Here is a 21,216-nt window from a genome sequence, read left to right on the forward strand (position 1 = left end):
GTGGATGCCCCTCATTGTCCTTGACGACAAGTCCTTAGGTGGCACTCTATTCCTCATTTGCGCCGGGTTACATTGAGCCGCAATGCTCTCTTCTGAATCAAAACAAGACAAACCGACCCGGACGAGAAATGATGACTTACAAACACATCCATACGCATAATCAAAGGGAGAGCAAAAACAGAGACCCAGAAAGACAGAGACACAGATCTGAGGCCCGAGAGAAAAAGTCTCAGTCACCGCTTCTTCTTCTTTTCCCCTTCTGCATCATAATTACGTATCCGCTTCTTAGTCACACGTATAGGACTCAAAGTCCTGCCAAAAATGCAGGGCGCGAGTTTTCGGGCAAAGTGCCAACCTCCTCGACCGCTATGTAGAATCAGCTATCTGCAGCCCAAGCTGCCACCAAGTACCGCTACATGTCTGGGTACATCCGTCTGACCTTGGCCCGTCAAGGTCAGCCTCGGTGAGCAGGCCTCGGCGGCGGGGTGGAGCGGTCGAGACCCACCAGGTTCCGCCCATGTTCTCTTATCGGCTTATCGATTGTGGTCCAGGAACAAAAAAAAAAAAACTTCTGGGCCCAAGCCCACCAAGGGTCTCAATGCGAGATTCTCACGGTGGTTTCTGGTAACATCTCGAACTACCCTTTGTCGTTATTGGAGCGCAATCAATCTTTTGAGATCGCATAGCTCACACAACATTCACGATGGCTACCACCGACCCAGAGAAGCGGTCCAAGAAGACCAAGGCCAAGGCCGAACCCGAGGCCGAAGCTGAAGTCGAAGTTGCGCCGTCACAATCCCCCGAGGCGTCCAAGAAGCGCAAGTCCACCGCTGCCGTCGAGGAGATTGAAGTCGACCTCGAGGCCCCCGAACCCCCATCCAAGCGCGCCAAGCGTGCCCTGAAGAAGGGCAAGAAGCTCCCCGTCAAGCTCGACAGCGACGATGAGAGGGAAGCCAAGAAGAAGGAGGAAAAGGAGCAGGCCAAGGCCGCCGCCCGCTCCGAGCACGGCGTGTGGATCGGCAACCTGCCCTTCTTCGTCACCCCCGACGAGCTGCGCCAGTGGCTCATTGACAACTCTGGCGAGATGATCACCAAGGAGTCCATCACAAGATTACACATGCCCACAACGAAGCAGGTCGGCAAGGACAAGCCCTCCAACAAGGGCTTCGCCTACGTCGACTTCAACGACGTCGCGCCCAAGGTCGCCGCCATTGCGCTTACCGAGGCCGAGCTCAGCCGCCGTAAGCTCCTCATCAAGGATTCCAAGTCGTTCGAGGGCCGGCCGAAGAAGGAAGAGGAGACCGCTGCCGCCGGTGGCGCCGCCGGTGCGGCGGCGGCCAAGGAGGAGGTGCCTAAGAGCAGCAAAATCTTCATTGGCAACATGAGCTTCAAGACGACCGACGACGACGTGTGGCAGCACTTTGAAAAGTGCGGGCAGATCGATTGGGTCAAGGTCGCCACCTTTGAGGACACGGGCAAGTGCAAGGGCTACGGCTGGGTTAAGTTCCGCGAGCCCGAGGCCGCCGGCTGGGCCGTCAAGGGCTTCGTCAAGATCAAGGAGGAGATCGAGACGGAGGACGACTTCGTCGCCTCCAAAGATAAGGATGGCGACGACGAGATGGCGGAAGGCAATGAGGACAAGAAGACAGAGGAGAAGAAGTTCAAGCTGAGAAAATGGTGGGTCAACAAGCTGCTCGGTCGCATGCTCAAGATTGAGCTCGCCGAGGACGACCAGACGAGGTACAAGAAGCGGTTCGGCAAGGACGCGCCCAAGAGGCAAGAACAAAAGTCCAGGCGGGACGGCGAGGAGGGCGGCGACGGCGCGGAGGAGGCGACCGAGGAGAAGAAGCCGAGGGCAACCCGGCCCCCGAAGACGGAGAAGCCCGCGGGCGAGCTCAAGGCACAGGACGATCTCATGGTTGCGCGGTTGACCGGTACGGCGGCGAAACATACTGGTACCAAGATTACATTTTAGCGAACAAATTCAGACTTGTCGTTCATGAGCAGCATCGCATTCTGTATCTCATGTATCGCGATTACAGGCCGAACCTCTGGGAGAAGTCTACCTGCCTGTGCCGGCCAGTACGAGAACTAACACTTGAACGACTATCTCATGTATGATCTTTCAGCTTCACGGCCTTAAATATGCCTGAAAAGGATCTCATTCGTTGCAGCTCACATCTAGACCGGGCAGAAAAGAAGCCGGCTTCGCCAACGATGTCCTATTGGGTGATCACTAGACCATGTCAGCCACCATCCTCAGCTCCAGCTCGAGTGATCATTACCAACCATGCTATCCCTGCCACGACCCTGCATTGAGCGGCCATGACCTCATGGTCATATGGCAAGAGATGCTGAAGTGATCGGTATCGCAGCCTCGTATTTTTCGTCCTGATTCAATCATTCATCTCAGCCAGATAACATAAACTTGCTCAAGCACAACTTGACGACCTTTATGCTATGGATATCGAGAGCCTTGTTGATCGTTTAGCCAGGAGAAATGCGTTCCTCATTCGTCTTGTTCGTTGGTACCGACGATTGCATCCCACGCGACCTCACGGCTTCACCGTCAATGCGTTCATCGTCGACGAAGTAACCCAGCCTGTACCGGCACCATACTTCCCCATACTTCTTGGTAGCTGGCGTCTCATGGCCTGTCTTATATTCTGCAACTCGATTGTCGTCTATTCTTTTATCTTCTACTCTGTCTGGTCCAGTCCCAGTCTCGTCATCACCTCCGTTCTAGTAGTCCAGATCATTGCTTTCATCTTTAGGACCCTTGGGCTAGGAAGCGGCACATTCACAATCGGATCGTTGCTTTCTAGTGTCGGCCATTACTACGTAAGCTCTGCCCCTGTCTGGATCCATGTTCCGGTCAATCTACTTCTTAGATACTAGCTCATTTATTTAAAAAAGGCCATAAGTTGTCTAGTCTTCGTGTCGAAGGTTTCTTTATTCTGGCCTTCAATCTGGTCATACTTCTGGTTCATCTACTGCCTGTTCGCCATCCGCCGACGACGTTTCTCCCAAAACTATCATGAAGCTTGGAAACTGAAGTACCCTGGGCACTTCATTCCCGTCTTCATCGGACGGTCCGATTGCGTTCGTATTCCGCTTCCAGGTCCAGACGAACCTGGGATGGATGACCTTCAGATGTGGAAACACCTCTCCTTCTTCTATCGTTTGTACAGGATCGAGGGCGGATTCTCCCAGGTTCTGCTCCCGAAGGCGCTAATTAGATTCGAGATCGTAGAGGTAAGTGAAAGGTCCATTTATTGAACAAGTCTACACAGCAAATGATGCGGTCGACGAAGTTTTCTAGCTAACTCACTAACATGCCATGCAGATCACAGATGATATTTACAAGGGACCACTAGTGTCCGTCTTTGACGTCCCCCAGCGAATCTTGGACTGGTAGAGAATGAAACTCCGACCAGTGTACCGGCTGGTCATGATCCTCGTAGGGACATACGAGAGCTGCGACGCGCTTCTGTTTACCGGGATCTAGCTCAAGCAGACTCGCTCAAGGGATTGAGGTTCGTGGTTGGATGGGATACCACCCTGATTTCGATAGTCGTTCTGTTGCCGACTATCGTCAGCATTGCCACAGTCGTGGCTTGGCCCATTGTTGCGGTTCTGAAGTATGAGGCAGATGTGCAGACAAGCGTTCAGACTGGGGCGACTGTGGGCAGCTTTATCGTCACGGCTGGAGCTTTGTTGATAGGTCTTGTTACGCTGTTCGACGCTCTTGCTAAATGATAGCAATTTTACCATGGCAGTACCCTTTTCTTGACCAAACCACTATTCTAGATATCGAAAAACGCGGAACAGAAGTGTTAGTTGAGAAAGTTACCGTTACAATGGCATTCGGATCTGTAGATCATCAAAGATACGTCCCTTTGAGTCACAACCTAGATTTACATAATGTTGCTCTCTGTTTCTGGATTTTCAATCGACTGCGTGATCTAAGAGAGTTTGGAGGGGGGGGGGGGGGGTTGGCGGCAGCAGCATCATTCAACAGGAGATGGATTGATGCGAAAGCTGTGGTGTCCACCTAGCAAAGAAAGCTACAAGATACTTGGTTCAAACATGAACATCCATTATGCAAAATACAAGTCTCTTCTAAATCTGCCTTATTGGTCCAACATGTCTTGCAGGTCATTACTGGAATCTCATAATGCCAGACATCTTAGCCAAGGGCTTACGTGTCGCGAAATGAATGGTCAGCCTGTTGCGGCTGAACCATGGATTTTGGTCTGCTTGCCAGTAATAACTTTTCTATATTTACCCATGTTAGACCTCCACGGCATCAATCCTATTATCTCATACAATGCCACTTTAACCCCGGACTTAAAATCATTTATAAGCAAGTTGCGATTCCGACAGTTCTACGATGATTGATCCTTCGTCACTCGTAACTATTAGATTAGAAGTCTAATTCGACCGCGGCATATAGCCGACTGCGCAGGGGCCAATTAGGGGCCCTATTTATAATTATTATAGCTAGCCTAACCTATAGTTAGAACCTCCTTTTTATACCTATTACGTAGATATTTATATAATTTAATTAATCTCTTCGTTAACTACGGTTCGAACTAATTACCTTATAATAGGGATATTAATACTAATTAGTAATTAAATTCTATTATTATAAATCGGTAAGGTATTTCGCTATATAAAAAAAACGACTTCTTAATACTATATAAGATAAGAGATTCGTACTAATTAACCTTATAAAAATAAATAAAAAAGGAGGTAATTCTTAAATACTATACGGAATTAAGTAATCGTAGCCCTTTATTATTTACGAGAGGTTAACGTTTATTATATTAAACTACGTTAACTAATAGAACTACTTAAATAACTAGCCTTTTACTATTACCCTAAGTAGCTTTTTTATTAAATAACTTTTCTATAGCCGGCCCGTAATTAGAAATTAACTAATTAAATTAATAAAAAAAAAATACTTATATAATAACTACTTACTTAATTAATTAGTATAATAAACGAGCTTAATAATATAATATAAAAAAGCACCGTGCGATTAAAAAAGGGGATTTTTAAATATAAATATTCTTATTTAATAATAAAAGTAACCCTATAGGAGTTATTAAGCTAAGAGATCTATAATATATAAAAAAGTTTACTACTATAAGGATCTTATAAGTACGACCTTAAGCTTACGATTTAAATAACCTTTTTATAACTCCCTTAATTACCCCCCGGGTATTACTTAAGAATATAATATAGGGGACGGTTTAATAAGAGAAAAGGGGATTTAGAGGTCCTAATAATATTAAGTTAAGAATATTATAGATCTTAGAAATTAACTTAAAAAGAAAGCGGCTACCCTAAAGTAATCCTACGACCTCTTATTAGAATTATTATTAGCTTAAAAAAGGCTAAAAAGACGAGGATTTAAAAAAAAAAAAAGAATCCTCTAAAGGGCCGCTAAAGGGCTTCTTTTTATATTAACTCTTGGCGTAAAATTACTAATTTTAAGAAATTAATTAAGTAATAAAAGGGATCGCTAATAAGTAATAATTACTTAACTATAATTAAGTTATAAAAGAAATTACTTAAAAAATATAAAATAGGGTACTAAGAGGCCGTAAAAAATAAGATCTTTAAAATATTTAACCCTATTACGTATAAATAATAAGTAAGTATTTTTAATAAGTCTTTAAAATCTACGATCTTATAAAAAAGAGGGCTTAACTTCGTTAACTATACTTAACGGCCTATATAGTTTTTAATAGCCTATATAGCTCTTTTATAAGCTACCCGGCGTCTATTTTTAACTATTCTTATAAAATATTACTTAAAAAGAGGTAGGTCGAAAAAGGAAGCTATTTAGAGATTATAAAAAGTACGATACTTAAGAAGCTAGAAATATATAGAATAGTAGAAATTAGTAACTAATAAAGATCCCAAAACTAATTATTATAGTTTTTTATAATAATATAAACGTCTATCGCTATTATTATAAAAAAGAACTACTAAAACCTACCCTTTTATATTAAATAAAAAAGAGGATCTTAGTAAGTATAATAGCTAGTAATTTAAAAGGGTAGTAGTAATTACTAAAAATAGTAAAAACGAGAGTAATAATAAGATAGTAAAAAGAAGCGGGAATTTCTTAAACCTTAATAAATTCGTTAGGTAGTAAAAGTACGGATTTATTATAACTAGCGCACGGATTAGATATATCCCTATTAAGATTAAATACGTTAATAATTACTAATACGGGCATAAGTTAAAGTATAACCCTTAGTAAGTTAGGGTAAAAAAAAAGAGGATAAAACCCGATCTTAAATAGAATCCTAATCCCTTATAAATAAGTAAATATTAACCCGGACTATTAGGGGACGTAAATATATAGAATTGCGAATTAGCTTAATAATATGTAAATTAACGTAGTATTAATCTATTTAACTAAGGTTTATAAAAGAAAAGGGCTATAGGGGTAACCCCTATTTTATAAGATCGTAAATAACTTTAATTACTAACTAAATAAATAGTTCGTAAGTATAAGCCTAGGGATCGTAAAAGTAATTAATAAATTCCTTTATAAGTAAGAGGTATTATTAGCGTAATTATAATTATAAGAGCTATACGAAATACTAATAGTAATAATTATAAAAGAGGAATTCGTATTATAAAACTAAGTATAAGTTAATAGAGCGTATAATTACTTTAATAAATTTAAAAAAAGGGTAAACGACTTAGATTTCCTCCCTATAATTACTAACGAAAATCTATTATTATAAAAAGATATACTAAAGTAAAATATAATATTAAAAGTACGATAATTAATAATTCTACCTATTTCGATCTATAACTCGTTACTATTATTAATATAAAATTGAGTACTAATTAGTTAATAAAAAAAGAAGTAGATAACCCGAAGTTATTAATAATACGTAGTAACGTAGGGATCGTATATAAATACTAAAAATTTAATAATAAATACGAAGTAATTTATAAACTTTAAAAAGATCTTCTTAAAAGAGAAATTATACTCTAAGGGGAAGTATAAGGTCTTATAAAAAACCCTAACGATATTTTATAATTATTATAAAAAAGTCGGAATTAAGGAATACTAGTACTATTTAGTAATTAATATCGTACTTATAGGCAAAGCCTTTAATTATTATTATAAAGTAATACGTAATTTCGATTAAAACGACTTTCTTAGTATAATTAATATAATCCGAAGCTATTTTAAGATTTATAATAAGAACCTAAAGCTCTTATCTAAGCTACGAGCGATTTCTTTTGTATTTATAGCTAGGATAATAGAGGGTAAATTGCGAGTAGAGATCCTTAAAGAGCTTATTAATTAAATTAATAAGTTAGTAAAAACCTAGCTAAATAAGGGGATAAATAAGCGGAAAGTTAGATATTTTTATATTATAGTTTAGTATATACTAAAGGTAAAAATAACCTTATACTAAGTACTTAAAAACTACGAAACGCTCTACTCGAGGCTAAGATTTAGCTTTAATATTAAAATAAAAATACTATACTAAACTTATTTTTAAATATATAACGGCCCTTATTAATAATATTAAGTCGATCGAACGTATAATAAAAAAAGAAAAGAGGCTAGATATAGTAATCGTTAATAAGGAGGCCTAGATTTATTAAATAAGTAGAGATTTAACTTACGGGTAGGGTAACGGAAGAGGTAATACTATATTTATAAAAAAGATAAATATTAATTAAATAACTACTCTAAGGAAGAGCGTACTAAATTATATAAATAATATAAAAAGTTAAGGGTAATAAATAATAAAACTAGCCCTCGTTAGTTTAACTAATTCCTCGTTATATATAAGGGTAGATCTAGGGGTATAGAACTTAGTAACGGTAGCTAAAGTAGTAGCCTAAAGTATATACTCTTTATAAGAGATTTAGAAAATAAGGAAGATCTTACCCCCTATATTAACGAATTAAATTATAATAAAATCGACGATATTAACTACTCTTTTTTTACCCCGTTAGCCTCTAGAGAATATATAAACCTAAACGAATAGAGGGTAGTAAAGGCTCTTAATAAGTAGGCTTTTATTTATAAATAGTAAAAGAAGGTCCCTTAGCTAACGGATATAGAGGCGGCTAAAAAGGTAAATTTAATAGGGCTAAAGCTTATTTCTTTAATAATTAAAAAGAAGATACTATTTTTTTTAATATTTAAAAAAAAAGAATATAATACTAAGTAAATTTAGGAATAGCTAGAGGGGTCCTTTTTATACTACCTAGATTTTTTAAATACTAAGCTCGTATAGGTATTTTATATAAGTAAAAAGTACGGCCTAGATAATTTTTATAAGATTATTTTAGATATTAAAGTATTATAATAATTAATTAGAAAAAAAGGGTAATTCTAAGTGCTATAAAAGATCGCGCTAGTAATGCTTAATATATTAATAGCGGGTATTATAAGGATTAGTTTCGGCCTAAGTAAAGAAATTATCGCCCTAGGTATAGTAAAAGTAAAGACGTATTTTAGAACGATAACTTTCTATATTTTACCCGTTAATACCCCATTTTTTTTATATTTAAAAAATATAAATTAACTAAGTATTATATTTAATAATACGAAGAATAAAATTTTTAATAATAAGTACTTCGAGATAGTTAAACGATAATAGGGGTATACGTTTATAAAGCTTATTAATAATATAAAGTTAATTAATTACTTAATAAAAAGTAAGCTTAGAAAACTATACTAGAGATTCGGGTACCCGTCGGTTACGAGGCTATATAACCTCTTAAAGTAATTAGGTAATAATAATATTAAAATAGGGGCGCTAGAGTAAGTAATGAAAGTATATTATTAATACTAAATAAATGCGCAGAGCCTACGTAGATTTAAGTTTAAATTACGTAATAAGCTTAATTTTAACTAAGAAATCGTTATTAATATTTTCTATTTAAATAGTTAGCTAGTATTATATATAATTAACGTAGCTATATCTTTCTAAGTAAGGTAATTCCTCCGGGATTTATAAGTAAAAATAGTATAGGTAGCCTTACGAAAAAGCTAAATCGATATATATTAAGGACCACTAGATAATATTAGAACTAACGCTAGTACTAGCTTTAAGTTAATAGAATTTAAGGATAATATAACGGCTTATAGTATATAGCTAAAAGTCGTACTTATTAAAGCGTACTATAGTATTAGAAAAATAAAAAGGGTATACTAATAGTTAAAAAGGGTATTTAGAATTATTAAAGAGGAAAATCTAGATTTTACTAACGACGAATGCCTCTAGATAGTACTTAAATATTATAATAATACTATAGGGCCTAACGGACTTATATTAATACTATTAATATTTAGAGTATATTTAAGAACGACCTTAGCCTTATTACTATTACTAAGTATAAGCTAACGAGCCTAAGTAGTTAAAAAAGTAATACGGGTATTACGTAAAGTAAGTATAAAAAAATAAGTTAACGAGGTAATTACTACGCGTAATAGGCCCGATATAAGGGGTAATTTAAATATATTACTAAATTCGGATATATAAATATAGTATAAAATTACTTAATAATAGGCTAAGCTATATAAGTTAATTTTTATTAACGAGCGCTCTTATATAGTTATAAGAAATCGTAACTAGTTACTTAAAGTATTAATTACGGTAGTTAGACCGTATTATATAAATCTTAACGAAGTAATTTTTAATTTATAAAAAAAAGAAGAGCTAGGGAAAACTATATAACCCGTAATAGAGGTATAAAAAATTATTTTTAATAAAATCGTCGTAGTAGTACTAATAGATAATAAGAAAAAAGAAATTATTAAAAGGGTACTAATATTATTAATAAAACGTTATAAAAGATCATAATGGCAAGCCCTAACGCGGCAATTTATTATTAGTAACGAGGTAATTAATACTTTTTATATAATAAAAAAGAAAGCCGATTTCGAGTTAGTAATTAAACTACGTAAAAAAGGCATAATTATAATTACTAAAAAGCCGTATAAGGGATTAGATCTTATTAAAGTAAATACTTTTTATAATCGAGGGGTCTATCGATTTATCCTATACGACTTAGAAAAACATATAAACCTCTATATATTTAAATTATAAATAGTTCGTAAAATTAAAAAAAAAAGGAATACCCTAGCTATATAAGAAGTTTAGATACGTAATTTAGGGGTACGGTAATATTAAAAAGGCAACGCTACTTATATAATCGCCTACTATATAGCGCTATAGCTAACGATTAATAATAGTATTAATAATATCGCTATAAAAGAAAGAATACGAGATTTAGAGCCGTAATATTACCTAGGCCTATACTTAATTAGCTATAGGGCTTATAAAGAAAATCCTAGCCTATTTACTAAAAGAAATAGCTAATAAGTACTTAGAAAATATAATTATTAAAGTGCTTAAGCTACTATATAGGCTCGTAGAATCGGGTACTTATTAATAAGCTACTTACTACGATTTTTATATTAATTAATTATTAATAATTACTTCTACGTACGACTTATACTTACTAATTACGGAGTACGAAAATAACTAATTTAGGATCGTTAAAATATAGACTAATAATATATTAAGCCTATTTAATATTAACTTTATAAAAAAGGAGGATAAGGAGCTTTAAAAAGCGGGCTTCGTAATAAAGCTAAAAGAGGTCCTTATAATAAATACCCCCTTAGTATTTAATAACGGGATTCTTATAATTAAAAAGGAAACCGTCGTTTTTTAATAAAAAGAGTAGGGCGAGAAAATTAACCTCGTTAATCTAAACGTAATTAATATTAAAAAGCGGTATAAAACTAAGCTCGTGCGAGGGGTATATATTACGAATATTTATTAGCCCAAGGTAACTTTTAACTATACTAAAGTAACGTAGGCTATAGATTTAACTAAATAAAACGTTAAGGTACTTAATAAGCGGCTTAAGTAATAGTAAATAAATCTTAATCGAGGTCTCGTTTATTACTTAATTAACCTTATAACTAGTAAGCTCTACGTCTTCGTTAATAAGTTATTTACGAATAATAACGACCTTACTTCGTAATTAAGGTATATTATTATCCTAGCTAACGAGAGTATAAATAAGAGCGAATTTATTATATATAATAATATAATCTATTACTTATTAACTAAAAATAAGTAAATAACGAGAAGTATACTAGCATTAGAGGTTTATAATATAATTAATAGCGTTAACCTCTCCTACGTAATTTTAACGACGCTAAAGAAGATTACTAATTAAATTAGCCTTTTACTTATTTTAATAGTTATTTATACTAATTCCTACTCGCTATATAAATACCTCGTTAAATTAAGAACGACGAAAGAAAAGAGGTTTATAATCGATATTATAGCCCTTAAATAATCGTATAAAAGGCGCGAAATACTTAAGATTTATTAGATTAATAATAAAAATAACCTCGCAAATACTTTTATAAAAGTAGTACTAAATAAGGGATTAAAGTAATTCGTAAGTAGTAGAAAAGTCACTATATAAATAAAAGGATAGGTTATATAAAAAAAAGTAAAGAAAAGGGGGAAAAGGAGACGATATAATAAACGGGCCCGAGGTCGAATTATATTTCTAACCGTAGTAGTTAAATTAATAAAAAAAAAAAGAAAGTTAGTATTAAATTAGAAGTCTAATTTAACTGTAGTATATAGCTAACTACGTAGGGGCTAATTAGGGGCCCTATTTACGATTATCGTAGCTAGCCTAACCTATAGTTAGAACCTCCTTTTTATACCTACTACGCAGATATTTATATAGTTTAATTAATCTCTTCGTTAACTACGGTTCGAACTAACTACCCTGTAATAGGGATACCAACAGTAACAATTAGCTCCCTTCGATGAAGAAACAATGACGGAATGCATACGATTGCCTGATTTTCAGGCCTACACCATCGGATGGATTGCTGCCCTGAACAAAGAGCTCACAGCCGCGCTAGCCATGCTTGACGAAAGACATAAGCAACCTAAAAACTTTGCCCAGAACCAACGAGATACGAATAACTACTCATGGGGCCGAATCGGGGCCCACTACGTGGTCATCGCCTCGCTCGCCGAAGGAAGCTACGGCCTAGTTTCTGCAGCAACTACAGCAATGAGCATGGTTCACTCTCTTCCGCACATTCGCTTCGGTCTCATGGTCGGCATCGGTGCTGGTATCCCTAGATTAGAGGACGGTATCGATATCCGCCTCGGCGACGTTGTGGTCAGTCGGCCTGTTGATGGATCACCAGGTGTGGTACAGTATGATTTGGGGAAAGTGGAGGCAAACGGCGAATTCCAGCGAGTCGGCGCTCTTGCTCCTCCTCCGGAAGTTCTTCTCAAAGGATTGGCAAAGCTTAGAGCTGATCAAAGACTCAATGGCAGCCAATTACCAAATATACTAGATGATGCTCTCAAACGCTTTCCGCGGTTGGCTAAAACACGAGGCAAAGACGCTACTTATACCCATCAGGGACTTCACAACAATCGTCTATTCTTAGCATCGTCGCCACATGCACAAACAAGAAGAGTACAGGCCTCTCTATTTCAGAGGAACGGAGTCTCAATGACCTTCGCTCAGCTGGCCTATCACAACCTTGGGCTTTCAATGGTTTGGATCTGGAGCACAATAATGTTTCTTGTCCTTTCTCCGTGGAGGTCTCAGACCCGCATACCTGGTGCCGAATCGGTCAGGCCTGGTCAGGCTGGAGGAGCAAGACTTCAAGTCATTGTCAAGACTGAAGCTTGCGTATACTGCAATCCTGAAGATGAAATTCAAAGAGAAGGTCGACCTGACAACGACCCTGAGATCCATTATGGCATCATTGCTTCCGGAAACTCAGTTGTCAAGGACTGTTAGTATCCCTATTACAGGGTAGTTAGTTCGAACCGTAGTTAACGAAGAGATTAATTAAACTATATAAATATCTACGTAGGTATAAAAAAGAGGTTCTAACCGTAGGTTAGGCTAGCTATAATAATCGTAAATAGGGCCCCTAATTAGCCCCTATATAGTTAGCTATATGCCGCGGTCGAATTAGACTTCTAATCTAATACTAACTTTCTCTTTCTTTTATCGATTTAACTACTACGGTTAGAGGTATAATTCGACCTCAGGCCCGTTTACTAAGTCGTCTCTTTTTCCCCCTTTTCTCTACTCTTTTCGTATAACCTATCCCTCTATTCGTATAGTAACTTTTCTGCTATTTATAAATTACTCTAATCCCTTATTTAGTATTACTTTTATAAAAGCGTTTACGAGGTTATTTTTATTATTAATCTAACGGATCTCAAGTATCTCGCGCCTTTCGTACGATTACTTAAGGGCTATAATATTAATTATAAGCCTCTTTTCCTTCGTCGTTCTTAATTTAATAAGGTATTCGTATAGCAAGTAAGAATCGGTATAAATAACTATTAAAATAAGTAAAAAGCTAATTCGATTAGTAATCTTCCTTAGCGTTATTAAAATCGTATAAGAAAGGTTAATACTATTAACTATACTATATACCTCTAACGCTAGTACACTTCTTATTACCCGCTTATTTTTAGTTAACGAATAGTAAATTATATTACCGTATATAGTAAATTCGCTCTCGCCTATACTCTCGTTAGCTAGGATAATAATATACCCTAATTACGAAGTAAGGTCGTTATTATTCGTAAATAACCTATTAACGAAGACGTAGAGCTTACTAATCGTAAGGTCGATTAGGTAATAAACGAGACCTCGATCGAGATTTGTTTATTACTACTTAAGCTACTTATTAAATACCTCGACGTCTCGTTCGGTTAGATCTATAACTTATACTACCCTAGCGTAGTTAAAAATTACTTTAGGTTAATAAATACTTATAATATATACCCCTTGCGCGAGCTTAGCCTTATACCGCTTTTTAATATTAGTTACGTTTAGATCGACGAGGTTAATTTTCTTACCCTACCCCTTTTATTAGAAAACGACGGTTTCCCCTTTAATTATAAAAATCCCGCCGTTAAATACTAGGGGAGTATTTATTATAAGGACCTTTTTTAGCTTCGTTACGAAGCCTACTTTCTAAAGCTCTTTATTCTCCTTTTTTATAAAGTTAATATCGGATAGGCCTAATATATCGTCGGTCTATATTCTAACGATCCTAAATTAGTCGCCTTCGTACTCCGCGATTAGTAAGCACAGGTCGTACGTAAAAGTAATTATTAATAGTTAATTAATATAAAAATCGTAATAAGTAGCCCACTAATAAGTACCCGATTCTACGAGCCTATATAGTAACTTAAGTACTTTAATAATCGTACTTTCTAAGTACTTACTAACTATTTCTTTTAGTAAATAGGCTAGGATTTTCTTTATAAGCCCTATAGCTAATTAGGTATAGGCCTAGGTAATATCACGGCTCTAAATCTCGTATCCCTTTTTCTATAGCGATGCTATTAGTATTATTATTAATCGTTAGCTATATCGTTATATAGTAGGTAATTATATAAGTAGCGTCGCCTTTTCGACGTCGCCGTACCCCTAAATTACGTATTTAGACTTCTCGTATAGCTAGGGTATTCCTTTTTTTTTAATCTTACGAACTATTCGTAATTTAAATATACGGAGGTTTATATGTTTTTCTAAGTCGTATAAGATAAATCGATAGACCCCTCGATTACGAAGAGTGTTTACTTCGATAAGATCTAATCCCTTATACGGTTTTTTAATAATTATAATTACGCCTTCTTTACGTAGTTTAACCGCTAGCTCGAAATCGGCTTTCTTTTTTACTATATAAAAGGTATTAATTACCTCGTTACTAGTAATAAATTGCCGCGTTAGGGCTTGCTGTCGTAGTCTTTTACGACGTCTCGCTAGTAATATTAGTACCCTTTCGGTAATTTCCTCTTCCTCGTCGTTTATTAGTACTACTACGACGATTTTATTAAGGATAATTTCCTATGCCTCTGTTACGGGTTATATAGTTTCCCCTAGCTCTTCTTCTTTTTATAAGTTAAAAATTACCTCGTTAGGATCTATATAATACGGTCTAACTACCGTAATTAATACTTCGAGTAGCTAGTCGTAATCTCTTGTAACTATATAAGAGCGCTCGTTAACGGAAATTAACTTATATAGCCTAGCCTATTATTAAGTAATTTCGTACTATACTCGTATATCTAAATTTAGTAGTATATCTAGATTATCCCCTATATCGGGCCTATTGCGCGTAGTAATTACCTCGTTAACTTACTTTTTTATACTTACCTCGCGCAGTGCCCGTATTACTTTTTTAACTACTTAGGCTCGTTAGCTTATACTTAGTAATAGTAGCGAGGCTAAGGTCGTTCTTAGATATACTCTAAATACTAATAGCGTTAATATAAGTCCGTTAGGCCCTATAGTATCGTTATAGTATTTAAGTACTATTTAGAGGCATTCGTTATTAATAGAATCCGGATTTTCCTTTTTAATAATTCTAAACGCCCTTTTTAATTACTAATATACCCTCTCTACTTTTTTAATACTATAATACGCTTTAACGGGTACGACTTTTAGCTATATACCGTAGGCCGTCGTATTATCCTTAAATTCTACTAACTTAAAGCTAGTACTAGCGTCGGTTTTAATACTATTTAGCGGTCCTTAGTATATATCGATCTAGCTTTTTCGTAGGGCTACTTATACTATCTTTACTTATAGATCCCGGAGGAATTGCCCTGCTTAGAAAGATATAGCTACGTCGATTATATATAGTACTAGCTAACTATTTAAGTAGAAGATATTAACGACGATTTCCTAGTTAAAGTTAAGCTTATTACGTAATTTAAACTTAAATCTACGTAGGCTCTGCGTATTTATTTAGTATTAGTAGCACACTTTCGTTAACTACTCTAGCGCCCCTATTTCGATATTATTATTATTTAATTACTTTAAGAGGTTATATAGCCTCGTAACCAACGGGTACCTAAATCTTTAATATAGTCTTCTAAGCTTACTTTTCGTTAGGTAATTAATCGACTTCGTATCGTTAATAAGCTTTATAAACGCATGCCCCTATCGTCGTTCGACTATCTTAAAGTACTTATTGCTAGAGATTCTATTCCTCGTATTATTAAATATAATACCTAGTCGATCTATATCTTTTAAATATAGGAAAAATAGGGTATTAACGGGTAAAATATAAAAAGTTATCGTTCCGAAGTACGTCTCTACTTTTACTATACCTAGGGCGACGATTTCCTTACCTAGGCCGAAACTAATCCTCATAATACCCACTATTAATATATTAAGCGTTATTAGCGCAATCTTTTATAGCACTTAGAATTGCCCTTTTCCTCTAGTTAACTATTATAATACCTTAGTATTTAGGATAATCCTATAGAAATTATCTAGGCCGTACCTTTTGCTCGTATAGAATACTTATATAAGCTTAGTATTTAAAGGATCTAGGTAGTATAAAAAGGACCCCTCTAGCTACTCTTAGATATAGTTAGTACTATGTTCTTTTTTTTTAAATATCGATAGAGAGAGCGTCTTCTCCTTAATCGTTAAAAAAATAGGCTTCGGCCCTATTAAATTCGCCTTTTTAACCGCCTCCGTATCCGTTATTTAAAGGACCTTCTCTTACTATTTATAAATAAAAGCCTACTTATTAAAAGCTTTTATTACCCTCTATTTATTTAGCCTCGTATATTCTCTAGAGGCTAACGGGGCGAAAAAAGAGTAGTTAATATCGTCGATTTCGTTATAATCTAATTCGTTAGTATAGGGGGTAAGATCTTCTTTATCTTCTAAATCTCCTATAGGGGGTATATACTTTAGGCTACTATTTTAGCTACTATCGCTAGGTTCTATGCCCCTAGATCTACCCTTATATATAACGAGGAATTAGTTAAACCGACGAGGGCTAGTTTTACTATTTACTGCCCTCCACTTTTTATACTATTTATACGATTTAGTACGCTCTTCTTCGGAGTAATTACTTAATTAATATCTATTTCTTTTATAAATATAGTATTGCTTTTTTTATTACCCTACCTATAAGTTAAATCTCTACTTATTTAACGAATCTGGGCCTCTTTACTAGTGATTACTATATCTAGCCTTTTTTCCTTTCTTATTATACGTTCGATCGACTTAATATTATTAATAAGGGCCGTCGTACGCTTAGAAATAGGTTTAGCGCGGTATTCTCGCCTTAATATTAAAGCTAAATCTTAGCCTCGAGTAGAGCGTCTCGTAGTCTTCGGGTACTTAGTATAGGGTAATTTTTATTTTTAATATACGCTAGACTATAGTATAAAGATATCCGACTTTCTACTTATTTATCTCCTTATTTAGCTAGGTTTTTACTAGCTTATTAATTCGATTAATAAGCTCTTTAAGGATCTTTACTCGCAATTTACCCTCTATTATCCTAGCTATAAATATAAAAGAAATCGCTCGTAGCTTAGATAGGAGCTCTAGGTTCCTATTATAAGTCTCGAAGCGGCTTTAGATTACGTTAATTATACTAAGAAAGTCGTTTCGATCGAAATTACGTACCGCTTCGTAATAGTAATTAGAGGCTTTGCCTACGAGTACGATATTAATTACTAAATAGTATTAGTATTCCCTAATTCCGACTTTTTCGTAATAATCGTAAAACATCGTTAGGGTTTTTTATAAGACCTTATACTTCCCCCCAGAGTATAATTTCTCTTTCGGGAAGATCTTTTTAAGGTTTATAAATTGCTTTATATTTATTACTAGATTTTCGGTCTCTATATACGATCCCTACGTCGCTACGTACTATTAGTAACTTCGGGTCGTCTATCTCCTTTTTTATTAGCCGATCGGCGCCGAATTTCGCGTTAATAACGGTAACGAGTCGTAAATTAAAATAAACGGAATTATTAATTATCGTACTTCTAGTACTATATTTTGCCCCGGTATATCTTTTTACGATAATAGATTTCCGTTAGTAATTATAAAGAGGAAATCTAGGTTATTTACCCTTTTTTTAAATTCGTTAAAACGATTATACGCTCTATCGACCTATACTTAGTTCTATAGTACGAATTCCTCCTTTATAATTATTACTATTAGTATTTTATATAGCTCTTACGATTATAATTACGCTAGTAATACCCCTCGCCCGTAAAGGAATCTATTAATAGCTTTTATAATTCCTAAGCTTACGCTCGCGAACTATTCGTCTAGCTAGTAACTAAGGTCGTTTACGATCTCGTAAAATAGGGGTTACCCCTATAGCCCCTTTTTCTTATAGACTTTAGTTAAATAGATTAATACTACGTTAATTTACTCGCCGTTAGGCTAATTTATAATTCTATATATTTACGTCCCCTAATAGTCCGGGTTAATATTTACTTACTTATAAGGGATTAGGATTCTATCTAGGATCGGGTTTCGTTCTCTTCTTCCTTACCCTAACTCGCTAAGGGCCGTACTCTAGCTTATACTTATATTAGCGGTTGCTAGTATATTTAATCTTAATAGGGATATATTTAATCCGCGCGCTAGTCGTAGTAAATCCGTACTTTTACTACTTAATAAATTTATCGGGGTCTAAGAGATTCCCGCTTCCTCTCGCCGTTTTATTACTACTCTCGTTTTTATTATTTTTAGCGATTATTACTACCCTTTTAGATCGCTAGCTATCGTACTTACTAAGATCCTCCTTTTTATTTAGTATAAAAAGTAGGTTTTAGTAGTTCTTTTTTATAATAATAGCGGTAGACGTTTATATTACTATAAAAAGATATAATAATTAGTCTCGGGATCTTTACTAGTTACTAATTTCCGCTATTCCGTATACTTTTAGCTTCCTAAGCCTCGTGCTCTTTATAATCTCTAAATAGCTTCCTTCCTCAACCTATCTCCTCTAGGGTAGTATTTTATAAAAATAGTCGAAAGTAAACGCCGGGCGGCTCGTAGAAAAGCTATATAGGCTATTAAGAACCGTATAGGCCGTTAAGTACGGTTAACGGAGTTAAGCCCTCCTTCTCGTAAAATCGTATATTTTAAGGACTTATTAAAAATGCCTACTTATTACTCATACGCAGTGGGGTTAGATACCTTAGAGATCTTATCTTTTGCAGCCTCTCGGTACCCTATTTTATATTTTTTAAGTAGTCTTTTTCGTAGCTTAATTACGGTTAAGTAATTATCGCTTACTAGCGATCCCTTCTATTACTTAGTTAATTTCTCGAAATTAGTAATCTCGCGCCGGGAGCTAGTATAAAAAGAAGCCCTTAAGCGGCCCTCTAAAGGATTCTTTTCTTTTCCCCTCAGATCCTCGTCTTTTTAGCCTTTTCTTAGGCTAATAATAACTCTAATAAAAGGTCGTAGGACTACTTTAGGGTAGCCGCCTTCTTCTTAAGTTAATCTCCGAGATCCGTAATACTCTTAGCTCGATATTATTAAGACCTTTAAATCCCCTCCTCCCTCGTTAAACCGTCCCCTATATTATATTTTTAAATAATACCCGGGGGGTAGTTAAGGGAGCTACGAAGAGATCGTTTAGATCGCGGGCTTAAGGTCGTACTTATAAGATCCTCGTAGTAATAGACTTTCTTATATACCGTAGATTTTTTAGCTTAATAACTCTTATAAAGTTACTTTTATTACTAAATAAAAATATTTACGTTTAGAAATCCCCTTTTTTAATCGCGCAGTGCTCTTTTATACCATACTTCTATTAATTTAACTAGTTAATTTCTAATCGTAGGCCGGCTACGGAAAAGTCGTTTAATAAAAAAGCTACTCGGGGCGATAATAAAAGGCTAGTTACTTAAATAGTTCTATTAATTAACGTAATTTAACGTAATAAACGTCGACCTCTTATAAGTAGTAAAGGGCTACGATTACTTAATTCCGTATAGTATTCGAGAATTACCTCCTTTTTTATTTATTTCCGTAAGGTTAATTAATATAAATCTCCTATCCCGTACGGTATTAAAAAGTCGTCTCTTCTATATAGCGAGATACCTTACCGATCTACGATAGTAAAATTTAATTACTAATTAGTATTAGTATCCCTATTATAGGGTAGTTAGTTCGAACCGTAGTTAATAAAGAGATTAATTAAACTATATAAATATCTACGTAGGTATAAAAAGGAGGTTCTAACCGTAAGTTAGGCTAGCTACGATAATCGTAAATAGGGCCCCTAATTAGCCCCTGCGCAGTCGGCTGTATACCGCGGTCGAATTAGACTTCCAATCCGACAAGGACAGCATATCCCGGGACCAAATCCAGCAACAACTTGGGACAGGGTGCCTATGTTTTGAGATGGAGGCGGCCGGTCTGATAAATAAATTCCCTTGCCTTGTGGTAAGAGGAGTTTGCGACTACGCGGACAGTTACAAAAACGACAGGTGGCAAAACTACGCAGCAATTGTTGCCGCTGCATACGCAAAGGAATTACTGAGTGTCATGGATGCTACGAGTATAGAGCAAGCCGATAGATTGGAACGCATCATGGGCAGGGGTCAGTAAGCAGACAATATCAACGGCGCCATTTCATGTGTTATCGGCTTACATTCATCTCAGTCTCTCAAATTGACTCAACTACGAGAAACACGCATCAAGCAGTCCTAAAGCTAAAAGAAAGTGACCAATCTCACAGGATACACGCTTGGCTTGCTCCACCAGACGCATCAGCCAATTTCAATGAGGCGGCCGGTCATCATCATAAAGGTACAGGCCAATGGTTTCTCGACAGTAAGGAGTATCTCAAGTGGAAAACAGCCGCTTGTTCGTCTTTGTGGCTATATGGCCGTCCAGGATGCGGCAAGACGGTCCTCAGCTCGACAATCGTCAACGACCTTCAGCGTATAGGAATCGAATGCTTGTACTTCTACTTCACTTTCACGGATACAAGAAAGCAGTCTTGAGAGGGAGCAATCCGATCGCTCTTGATGCAACTCTATCGGGGGAATCATGGGGCCAAAGAATATTTGAACGAAATCTTCTCTCCTGGGGAAACCGACGCGGCACAACCCGACCTTACCTACTTGTGCACACTATTCTAGAAATAGCCAAGAAGTCTAGTGAAATATAGCTTGTTCTTGACAGCGCTTATACCCACTCAAATTAATCAAATAAATAAGTCAAACAAACAGTTAAATATAGGAATTTTAGTAAGTTAAATAATTAAATATCGTAAGGCCCTATATTTAATATATTTAATTAAATATAAGGTCGCTTAGAAAAAAGAAAATCCGGGGC

General features: G+C 35.9%; 4 protein-coding genes across 4 annotated transcripts; all 4 read left to right on the top strand.

Annotated features, from left to right (window-relative positions):
• Positions 1 to 703: 703 nt before the first annotated feature.
• CLUP02_10943 (RNA recognition domain-containing protein) lies at positions 704 to 3,759 on the top strand (the record flags this gene model as incomplete). The annotated part of the gene is made up of 7 exons (XM_049289914.1): positions 704 to 1,955; positions 2,008 to 2,082; positions 2,251 to 2,359; positions 2,496 to 2,841; positions 2,947 to 3,255; positions 3,347 to 3,414; positions 3,465 to 3,759. 7 exons carry the CDS (start codon positions 704 to 706, stop codon positions 3,757 to 3,759), a joined length of 2,454 nt encoding a protein of 817 aa, XP_049147059.1.
• A 101-nt stretch (positions 3,760 to 3,860) lies between these two features.
• Positions 3,861 to 4,401, top strand: CLUP02_10944 (uncharacterized protein; the record flags this gene model as incomplete). The annotated part of the gene is made up of 3 exons (XM_049289915.1): positions 3,861 to 3,960; positions 4,022 to 4,254; positions 4,387 to 4,401. The coding sequence occupies 3 exons, from the start codon at positions 3,861 to 3,863 to the stop codon at positions 4,399 to 4,401; spliced, it is 348 nt and encodes a 115-aa protein (XP_049147060.1).
• Positions 4,402 to 8,417: 4,016 nt separating this feature from the next.
• CLUP02_10945 (uncharacterized protein) lies at positions 8,418 to 8,582 on the top strand (the record flags this gene model as incomplete). The annotated part of the gene is made up of 1 exon (XM_049289916.1): positions 8,418 to 8,582. The coding sequence occupies one exon, from the start codon at positions 8,418 to 8,420 to the stop codon at positions 8,580 to 8,582; it is 165 nt and encodes a 54-aa protein (XP_049147061.1).
• A 3,292-nt stretch (positions 8,583 to 11,874) lies between these two features.
• Positions 11,875 to 20,882, top strand: CLUP02_10946 (pfs domain-containing protein; the record flags this gene model as incomplete). The annotated part of the gene is made up of 3 exons (XM_049289917.1): positions 11,875 to 12,859; positions 20,261 to 20,480; positions 20,615 to 20,882. The coding sequence occupies 3 exons, from the start codon at positions 11,875 to 11,877 to the stop codon at positions 20,880 to 20,882; spliced, it is 1,473 nt and encodes a 490-aa protein (XP_049147062.1).
• Between the last annotated feature and the right edge of the window lie 334 nt (positions 20,883 to 21,216).

Source organism: Colletotrichum lupini, chromosome 5 (genome assembly GCF_023278565.1).
Source record: "Colletotrichum lupini chromosome 5, complete sequence".
Lineage (NCBI taxonomy): Eukaryota > Fungi > Ascomycota > Sordariomycetes > Glomerellales > Glomerellaceae > Colletotrichum > Colletotrichum lupini.